General features: G+C 41.5%; 1 protein-coding gene across 1 annotated transcript in view; it reads right to left on the bottom strand.

The window, feature by feature from the left end:
• The window catches only part of NPEPPS (aminopeptidase puromycin sensitive), a 96,286-nt gene extending 85,283 nt beyond the window's left edge, over positions 1 to 11,003 (bottom strand). Inside the window, exons 1-2 of the mRNA XM_045488593.1 lie at positions 10,495 to 11,003; positions 667 to 751 (exon numbers count right to left, since the gene is read on the bottom strand). Of these exons, the coding sequence (XP_045344549.1) occupies positions 667 to 751; positions 10,495 to 10,749 (340 nt within the window). The 5' untranslated portion in view covers positions 10,750 to 11,003. The remainder of the gene's footprint in view (positions 1 to 666; positions 752 to 10,494) is intronic.
• Positions 11,004 to 11,258: the final 255 nt, after the last annotated feature.

An 11,258-nucleotide genomic window follows, 5' to 3' on the forward strand; every position in this document is an offset into this window, starting at 1 on the left:
AACTTGACAACTTTTTAAAAATGTAGCTTATGTGGGAATAGGATTTCAGGCCAAAACTGACTACTCAATTTAATCCTTATTGTAATTACAAGGTCTAAAATAGTTCTCATTTTAAAGATGCTAACTGAATTCCCATGTGTTCTATATAATGTTTCTTTTTAACATATTCTTACCCTGTAACTAACTTGGTCATCTAGCGTCTAACCTCCACATTCAATCTCATAAGGCCAATATTTTTCTCTCCATTACAAGTAAGATTTATTATCCCTGTTGTAATCTATTGCTCAAGAAGGAAAAAAAAACTTTTAAGAAAACCACATATGAACTAAGCCGCCTGGATGAACCAATCTTTCATGTTCAAAGTACTTATTTTTAAAATAACTCTTTGGCTTTATATGCATGTTACTATATTATATATATTTTACATTTATAAAAATGTAATCTGCCTAGAGTCAAAAAATAAGTTAATGTTTGAAGTAGAATTAAAATTGTGGCATTTCCTTAATCTCATAATATAGATTATTAAAATATTTCCCATGAACATCTAAAATTGTTTCCTATTTCTAAAGTAACAAACACTGATATCTTAATCTGAAAATGTATATATCACCATACACACATCATACACACAGAGAGACAGCAAATCAAATGGAAAACAGCTCTTACCTTCATCTCCCTCTGGTGCATATGAAGCTGTAATAATGTCAATATCAGCACAATTCATCACAATCTGATTGGTTGCCTGCCTCACCTAAAGGGAAAAGAAAAACCAGCAGTGTCAGAAATAGCCTAGATTAGTAACATGTACATCTTCACCTTAGCCTAATGTATGTCACAGGCAATTTTTTAAAACCCAGACATCACTAAAACCTAGACTGAGTATTTATACATCACTATGGTAAAAATAAATGAGTTGTTTTAAGTAACCCAAGGCAATTTACACTTTCCAAATTATATTAAAAGCAATAATAAACACAAGTATTTCACAGAATTTAAACATCTGACCAATGAGCGAAATAAAAGCAATTTTTTTCTACTTGAACCTTTATTTAAAACAATTACAATTTTTCAAATTAAAAAAAAATCAGGAAACATTTCTCATAGCTTGCAATTAATTATGTACCTATACATCAAGCCCATCATAAGACCTTCTGTAAGGATAGAGGAAGAAAAGTGATATCATAAACCATGTCAAAACTTCATAAAACTCTTTAAATTTTTTTCTTACCAAAGAAACATTCTGGATGTAACAGACACTAATGACTCACCATCAAGACCAAATAAACTTTTTAAGATTTTGTCTTATGTGCTTCAGATCCCCAAAATAAAATACAGATATAACGAAAGCCTCATCCTCTCTTCCTCATTCCCTGCAGCCACTCTCCAAAGGCTCATGTAGCTCTTTCTCATGTATGTATAGTACTTCTGCTACATATATAAATATCAGCAAGCAATGTTTTTAACTTTATACAAATAGTATCAAAGTGTATATAACCTTTGCAACCCGCTTTTTTCATTTAACATTGTTTCTGAGATGGGTAAATGCAGGCAGATGTAGATCTAACTCATTAGTTTTAACTTCTGCCTAGTGGTATTCCATTCTGTAAGTAAACCACAGTTATCCATTTCTGTCCTGAAGGAAGTTAGTTTAGTTCCATTTTTTTGTTGTTGTTGTTATTTAAAATAGTGCTACAATACACATCTTGGTCCATGTTTTCTTATCCACCTTTTTCTTTACCAAGAATTACCCAATTATCCTCTAGAGTATTTTCAATTAATACTTCAATGAGCAAAGAATAAAGAAATTTCACTTTCATTATCCTCTGAAAACTTAAAAATTTTTGACAATCTGAGGAGTCTTAAATGGTATTCCACTGTTGCATTAATTAGAATTTCCCTTATTACTAGTAACACTGACTAATAAGCATCTTTCCTAAAAGTTTCTTTCTTCCTTTTTTTTTTTTTTTTGCCATTGTTTTTCCTCTGCAAATTGTCCATTCATAACCTTTGCCCATTTTTCAATTTGGTTGTAACCATGGTTTTACATACTTGTTGCATTAAACAGAAACTCAAATTCATTTTCAGACATTTGAAAAGTCTAAATTTAAAGCAATAAACATACAGATCCCCTAAATCATCAACAAATGTCTACAGAGGCCAGCCAAGCAGGTGAGTACAGTAGGCCAAGTGAAGGCTCTGTGTAAAAGTAAGGCGGAAGTAACCAATTCTTGGAGCCAACCAATTATTGCTATACTGAAAAGCAGACTTAGTAGTGACAGATCTTCCAATTAAAAAAAAAAAAAAAAGAAAAGCCACAGGGGTGCCTGGCTGGCTCAGCCAGTAGAGCATGAAAACTCTAGATCTCAGGATCTGAGTTCAAACCCCACATTAGAGACAGAGATTACTTAAAAAAAAAAAAAAAAAAGGGGGCGCCTGGGTGGCGCAGTCGGTTAAGCGTCCGACTTCAGCCAGGTCACGATCTCGCGGTCCGTGAGTTTGAGCCCCGCGTCAGGCTCTGGGCTGATGGCTCAGAGCCTGGAGCCTGTTTCCGATTCTGTGTCTCCCTCTCTCTCTGCCCCTCCCCCGTTCATGCTCTGTCTCTCTCTGTCCCAAAAATAAATAAACGTTGAAAAAAAAAAAATTAAAAAAAAAAAAAAAAAAAGCCACAAATTTCAGATTTCATGTGCAATCTCCCAAATTTTAACTAATGGCAATGAATGCAAAATTTGCAAAAACACTGCACAGTCCAAACAAAATCCACGTGTAGGTCAATAGCGCCTTGAGATCACCAACAGACCACAGAACTAGGTAAGGACAAGAGAGTAGTGTAATATCTGTAGGGAAAAGCTATACCATAATTTTATTAATAACTAATAAACATGATTAATCTCAAGCTAAAATTATCTAACCTAAATTAGAGAGTATGTTATTAAGCCTGTAACACACTGTCAAAATCTCTAACATATAACATGAAACTATTTTGGCTCATTAAAAACAATCCTTTCCAGGGGCTTGACTTGCTCAGTTGGTAAAATATGAGACTCTTATTCTTGGGGTCCTGAGTTCAAGCCCCACGATGGGTATAGAGCTTAGTTTTTAAAAAATCCTTTTCATAAGTCCGTTTCTAAACAAAAATATCATTTAATGAACTTTAAAAAAAATTTTCAAGTGGTAGAGGCAGCTGGCTGGTTCAGTCAGCAGAGTATGCGACTCTTGATCCTGGGGTCGTGAGTTCCAGCCCCACATTGGGTGTAGAGACTACTTAAAAATAAAATCTTAAAATAAATACACACATACATAATAAATTTTGCGAGTGGTAATATTCCTTCATACCATTTACTTCACCAAGATCATATCGTTCCCTTTTTTAATACTTATTTATTTTTGAGAGAGAGGGGGGAGGATGGGCAGAGAGAGAATCCGAAGCAGACTCCAGGCTCTGAGCTGTCAAAACGGAGCCCTATGTGGGGCTCAAACTCACAAGCCATGAGATCATGACCAGAGCCAAAGTCAGACCGTTTAACCAACTGAGCCACCCAAGTGCCCCTACTTATTCATTTTGACGGAGAGAACGAGCATGCTCTCTGTTTCTCTCAAGGTGGGGGGGAAGAGCAGAGAGAGAGGAAGATAGAGAATCCCAAACAGGCTCCTTGCTTTCCACTTGGAGATGGATGCAGGGCTTGATCCCAGGAACAGTGAGATCATGACCTGAGCCGAAACCAAGACTGGGACTCTTAACCGCCTGAGCCACCCTGGAATCCCACACCAGGAACATTCCTAAACAGCAGTAAAACTTTTGTGTCCCAACTGGCCATTTAATAACACATCTGAACAAAAACAAACAAACAAAACTTTGCCTATTTATAAAGTGACTTTAAAAAAATTCAGAAACAGAGAAATGAAGCACTTAATGAGGCTGCGGTGAGGGGCAGGGAGGTGTCTCCAAAAAGTTGAATGAATAAAAGCCTTCCAGAGTTTGAAGTTTATGCCAACAGAATGACAACAGTAGTTTAGTTACGCATCTTAAACTTTATCTAGGCAACCGTATTTTCATCCATCAACAGCTTTGGTGAATTTAATGGTAGCCAAGCAGTTAATCTGCCAATGTCAAGATACCTGTACAACACTACCTATGCCAAATGACATTTATCTCACTACTACTGTAACATTCTGAGGGAAACTGCTTGCGTACTTTGGAAAGGCACAGTGTACAACATCCAGTTACCAGTACATTCTAATTTCTCCTGTGTTGAAGGAAAACCCACCTGTTTATAAGCTGCTTGTTGAATAACTACTAATTTTTTTTGCAGGGTGGCAGGGAAGAACCAAAGGAACAAAAACACTTATTTTAATAATATAAAGTTACTCAAATTTTAAAAACCAGACAGTATATTCTGCTTCATATCAGACCATGCATTTTAAACAGGATGGAAAGTGCTTGTTTTAGCCCTTAGTGCCTGATACACAGTAATTACTTAATAGATGTTATTATTAAGACACACACACACAGAGGAGCACACAACTGGCTCAGTTGGTAGAACATGGAACTCTTGATCACAGGGTTGTGAGTTCAAGCCCCACGTTGGGCACAGAGTTCACTTAAAAAAAAAAAAAAAAAAAAGACACAGAGACCAAGATTAAATGCACTCTAATCATAAAAATGTTAACTCTGAATATCATCTAACAGCATTCACCTAACAGTTTATAAAGTGCCTAGGAGAATGATATAAAACTTAAAAACTATGTGCTATTATATAGCACCATGGGTATCAGCATACATATACTGCCCAAGGTTTAAACTATCTCCATGGACTTAAGTGCTTGACTACCACACTATAACACTACTCTTTTTGATGCTTTCCCAACAGTAGCACTGACCTGATGATTCAGTATGTGATTTCTCACATATTAACATCACCATATTAGTGAATGTTACCTGTGTGTTCCACTATTAAAAATATGGGTAATAATTCAAAGGAATTTCAGCATTAAGACCTTCACAATTTACAAGCTTAAAATAGAAGCAAAAGGCTGAAGTTGGCATATATATTGTGTGGATAACAAACTCATTTTCAACTTCTCCATTTGATTCTACCAAAGAATGGAACAATAATATATCCTTTCCTTGTTTCAAACCTAGGGTTAAGTCTTCTTGAAGTTTGATATAGACTGTATTTCAACTGGACCAAACACTAATAGCTCTACTGAAAAGACAGCTTGACCACTGGTAACACTTTTACAGTGGAAGTTTCCTATGAGCTAAGAAGGCAGCAACATGAGATAATTTTTTTTCCTGAATAAGTCTTTATTACAATCACCCAGAAATACATCTTCCAGGTACTATAAGACTCAAGAGGATTTTTTTTCTGATTGCCAAAGTCCTCAGATTTTAGTAAAAGGAAATCTCCAGTGTAATAACTTCAAATACCAATCAGTCTGAAGCCTGAGCCACTTTGCCTCACAAGCAGTTTCATAGTTAAAATTCTGTAATAATCATTGCTTCTGCAGAACAGGGCTGTAATTTCTAAAGACAATAAGGAGCAAATAATTAGCAAACACAAATTGAGCCAAGTTTTTAAATGAGAGACATTGACAAGAAAGAACAAGTTGCAGAAAGTCAAATGTAGTAATGTTTTCCATTACCACTAATGTAAAAATTTTTAATGTACAGAACACTGCTGTGTGTTGTTGGTGGCTACTTACATATGCAATAAAAGTTTAAATAACAGTTGGTGGCTACTTATGTGCACATAGGAATAATACTCACCTACCTAAAGAGAGAAGTTACCTGTGAGAGTAGGGATGGGAAGAGATGGAAATGGACTTCAGGGGTATCTGTGACCTTTTATTTCCTAAAAAACATTGTGCACAGTCTGAAGCAAATGCTGGGGGGGGGGGGGAGCATTAATATCTGCTCAATCTGAGTGGTGAGTTACTCTTCTGTATTTATAAAATGTTTCCTAATTTAAACTAAAATTTTAAAGTGATTACAAGTGGCCAAATAAACTGAGAACTACAAACTTAAATGATGTTCAAAACTGAATCTCCAAGATCTGGAGAACGAATCCCAGTTAGCAACAAAACAGCTATCTAGGAAGACTCAGTCCTTTGCCACTGACTCACATACAGATTAAAGTAAGATTTACCTTCCAATAAGAATAGGCTCATTTATGTAGCAAAGTTCGGAGAAGCTGCATAGATAATTTACTGCTCAAGATCACATGTGGCCAGGTTGTACTGGACAACACCAATTATCCAGAACCAGGAAGTTAAAAAAAAAAAAAAAAAAAAAAAAAGAGCCTGTATAGAAGCCAGAATAGATGATACAAAGTCCATACAATAAAGTTCATACCCTTCACTCAGAAGAGTCCATCAAACTCTCACTTAGAAATTTCTTTTTAAGCTCACAAAAGCCTGTTTATCTGGTTAGTTAGACCTCTTCAGATCAAGTTCAATAAAATAGAAGAGGGAAGAAATTGCACAATCAGCAACAACCACGCACCAGAAGCAGCAAGAAGTAATAACCTAACAGTAAGAAAAACAAACAAAAAGACTTTATAGATATGAAAGTAGTAAATTATCGTAATAATTGGGTAAATCTGTGGTTACAAGTATCAGTGACAGATGTTCAGAACAATGTCCAGTATTTAAAAAAAGAGGAAAGCAACAAACCTAGATTATAAAGAACTAGGGTTTTAAAAAAAATACATTTTTGGAATATTTCCATCCAAATCAGTAAATATTTTTTTTAAGTGTAAAGTGCCTCAAAGGGTAAACTTCATTTATCCGCAAAATTCACTGCAAAATTCATTGCCAGATGATAGTAGATAAAGCTTAACATATAAAAGCTGCTTATATTTAGGTGTTTCTTCATACATATAATTCAAGAAATAAAAGAAAATCTGAACAACTTCAGTTCCTTATTACCAATCTTTCCAATTTAATTTCTTAAGACCATTTAGTGATTCCACACAATGCTGCACAAACTATTAATTTTATCACTTTTTTAAGTAATAAAACACAACCAAAATGACTGCACAGAAAATATGCAGGAGCGCCTGGGTGGCTCAGTCGGTTAAGCATCCAACTTGGGCTCAGGTCATGATCTCTTGATTGGTGAGTTCAAGCCCCGCATAGGGCTCTGTGCTGACAGCTCAGAGCCTGGAGCCTGCTTGGGATTCTCTGTCTCCTTCTCCCTTTGCCTCTCCCCTGCTCACATTCTGCCTCTCTCTCTCTCTCTCTCTCTCTCTCTCTCTCAAAAATAAATAAACATTAAAAAATTTAAAGAAAATATGCAAAATTTGGGCATAAAATTCCATAACACAGGGTTGACAATAACATCCATTTAGGTGCCAGGTTTCAGCCTGCCAAAAAACTACTATATCTGTAACTCTCCGCTAAGTGCCAATTTAGTCATCACCAACATGAGTATTTTGTTGGCAAAGACCAAGGATTGTCTACTATATCCTGACTTCTGGCCTTGAAGGATGAAGTTAATTTCTTTGGCACAGGTTAACTATTTCCATAAGAGAAAGCCCGATTACTGTATAAACCACAATACACTAGTAACAAGAAAGTGCAGCCACTCACATAAACATCTTATCTATTTTTTATTAATTATCCACAAAGCAAGAGAAATCAGAATTTGAAATAGCTACAAAAGCTCTCAAGTATCCTAATGTAAAGGGGGATGGGGGCAGTGGTAGTAGAAATGTCCCATTTCTCTAGGCCCTTGATAACACATTTGCAAAAAAACCTGCTGACCTAGACCACACTCACTTATGTAAAAGACAACTGCTTTTAAAATTGGTGCACATTGACTAATTTCTTCACCTTCCCCAGGAGCCCACACCCCAGACCAGGTTAAAAATCCACTAAGCTTCTAATATGTAACCTGTACAAATACTCTGAGCTTATCATAAAATTTTGCAACTAAAGCAACCAAACAACTTGCATACTTTGTGTAATATGATCCCAACTGTTAGGAAACTGACCCAATACCAGTTATAAATCTAGATTTCTAGAGATATAATAATCTTGTCCACATTTTTAGATCTCCACAATAAGATACCATCTAACGCCACAATGATTGCTCTAAACCATGTATCTCAAAAACATGACTATGTGCTTCTATTTTTTTTTTTTAATTTTTTTTTTCAACGTTTATTTATTTTTGGGACAGAGAGAGACAGAGCATGAACGGGGGAGGGGCAGAGAGAGAGAGAGACACAGAATCGGAAACAGGCTCCAGGCTCTGAGCCATCAGCCCAGAGCCCGACACGGGGCTCGAACTCACGGACCGCGAGATCGTGACCTGGCTGAAGTCGGACGCTTAACCAACTGCGCCACCCAGGCGCCCCAGTGCTTCTTACTATTAATGCTAACTTTTTACCAACATTAACTCCTTTCCTCTTCCAAAGGTGGCAATGTGTGCAATTAAACAGTCCAATCATTCTTTAATCAAACCTGTTACAAGTCACTATCATACCATCTTTCATTCGTGTTACCACCTAGCCTGCAAAGAATTTCTGGAAAGAATTGCTTTGAAAAGCTCCTGTTACGAACAAAGATCCATTTACTTCCTTGTATCAAATTAACAATTCCCCATTAATATCTAGTACGTTACCATGTGCTCCCTCAATGGCCCAAAGCAGTCTTCCACATAGTTTTCACCACTTTGGAAAAGTAGAAGGGCGGTAAGGAGAAGCATGTCACTGCATCTTGTTCTGTCCCAACACTTTAACAGAACTGTCACTTCACTTCCTAATAATCACTGAAAAATCTTTATTTAGATAGTCTTTTTCTGAAAAATTCCCTTAAACATGCATACCTCTCAAAACTTGGAACCCACGTTGCCAACTAACGAGGTAAGGAAACAAATGATTTTTTAAATCTAACTCAGTCTTTTCACATAATGCGAACTCATTCATCATAGGTCCTTCTTCCCCCAGGTTTGCCAAGTCACAAGACACACTACTGTTTACAATCCCTCCCATCTGCCCCCTGCCAATATATATCAAACACTCTAGTCACTTGGCTTAAACAAACAGTCTCCCAAATAACCCTCTCAAATCCTAATTTAGACCGAAGATACACTCATTCTGATTCATATTCTTAGTGGAAATTTTTTTAAATCACCTGACTTTCAAACGGGTTAAGTTTTGCCTTTTGAAACAGCCAGACCCTAGAGCCCTCGTGCTTTCCCACAAGCACTTCATACGTGACAGTATACTTTTTAATTCTACACTTTTAGACGTATTTTCAATCTGAGTACTCAGCTTTCAAAGACAACTTCAAACTTTCAATTCATTCCAGCACCATACATTCCTTTCATTTCGCTGCGATATACACCCTGTTCTTTAAGCTTGAGGCCTACTGGTTTTCCCTCTCTGACTGCAGTAGAGAAAGAACTGAAACAATATATTTACCATCATTCTTTTTAAAGATAACTGCTAAACGGTTCCCATTTCTCACCGCAGACTTCACATAACACATCATAAAACATGATATATCACAAATGTCTATTGTTCGGGACCTTTGGAGGGCATCGGTACTAAAAGTCTCCAAGATCAAACAATACTTAAGACAATGTGGGGGGCGGGGGGCATGATTCACCAAAAACTGCAATGAAGAGTAATGGAATATTTTCAACAGTGGTATGCTAAAACTAACAGCTTCTTTCAGAGGACTGTTACTGCTAAGCAACCATCGCGGTAACAATAAATCCACCTGCTTCACAGCCTGCAAAGCTAGGAAGACGGGAGGAAAAGCGGAGATGGGGTCCTCCTTCAGCTTCTCTAGAGGTTAGGAGAGAACAAAGTCACTGCTGCACTGTCACTTGAGGGGAAGGGGGAGGGGGCGGATCATCTTGGAAACCCAGCCCCTGGGCCGGAGCAGGCGGGGAGAACTCAGCAAGGCTGCCCGGGATTAGCATTCTCCTCCTCACCCTCTCCCCCCCTTCTAGAATCTCCCGTCCACGCTAACGCGCGGCGGTCGGAGTCTCAGATGACCGCCCCTTCCAATGTGTCCTCCGTGGGGCGTAGGGAGAACCAGAGAAAAGAACTGAGTCAGGAGGGTGAGACGGAGCGTGGACTCCCATGACCCCTCTGGCCTCCCCCAACAGCCTCCAGCCTCGCCCAGAACACTACCGAGCCCGGAAGGGCCTGGGGTCGGGGGGAAGCCCGGCACAGGTGTGCTCGCCCGGGGCAGGGGTGGGGAGGGGGGGTGCGGGCGCTCGGGCAGGGCCCGCCAGCTCCCTCGGCGCTCCCCGCAGCGCGGCCCGGGGCCCCAGCCCAGCAGGGCAGAGCACATCGGCCGGGACGCCCCGCGGCCGCCCCAGAGGGGCGCGCCGCTCCCCGAGCCGGCCTCGCCAGCCCCAGGCCCGCAGCGCCCAGGCCCGCCGGCCTGCCCGCCCTCCCGGCCGGGCCCCCAGCCCAGCCCGCGGCCTAACTGCTTGCCCCGCAGCTCGCCCCCGGCGCCCGAGGGTCGCTGTACCTGGGCGGCGGCCTCCAGCTTGCCCTCGAAGGTGAAGTCCAGCAAGTCGGGCTTGAGGCAAAGGCTGTAGTTGATGGGGGAGACATCGGCAGGCAGCCGCTCGAAGGGCCTCTTCTCCGGCATCGCGGCGCGGCCCAGGCTGTGGAGGCGGCGGCGAGAGGAGCGGCTGAGGAGGAGAAGAAGGAGGGGAGGAGGCGGAGGGCCGAGGAAGAGCAGGCGGCGAGCGAGGGAGGGGGCGGCGGCTGCCAGCCACATCCACCGAGCGCGGGCGACCGCCTGAGGAGAGCGACCGGGGAGCCTGGGGTAGGGGGGGCGGGGGAGAGACCCAGCCGGAGCGCTCGCGGCCGGGAGGGAGGCAGTGCGGGCGGGCGGGCTAGCTGCCTACGGGGAAGGGGGCGGAGGGGAGGGCAGGGGAGGAGGGCCTGCAGGGAGGGAAGGAGGCGGTGGCGGCGGCGGCGGCAGCTGCGTGCGCGGCCCCGCCGGCCGGGCGCGCCCCCGCCACTGTGCGCGCGCGCGCCGGGGCAGGGGGCGGAGCGGCGAGGGCGCGGCCGGCTGGGCGGGAGGGTGCGGGGTCGCGGGCGCGTGCTGGGGGCGGAAGGCGGCTCCCCGCGCTGCACCTGTCGGCGCCACTGGGGAAAGCCGGATCGTCGCGAGCCGAAAGGAGCGCAGAAGGGTTGGAGAAGCGGAGGGAAAGCCGCGTGAGGACCCCCCCCCACACACACCCCACCCCCAGCTACATTTGGAAGTTGAAGTCTGTGCAATTG

This window comes from Leopardus geoffroyi, chromosome E1 (assembly GCF_018350155.1).
Source record: "Leopardus geoffroyi isolate Oge1 chromosome E1, O.geoffroyi_Oge1_pat1.0, whole genome shotgun sequence".
Lineage (NCBI taxonomy): Eukaryota > Metazoa > Chordata > Mammalia > Carnivora > Felidae > Leopardus > Leopardus geoffroyi.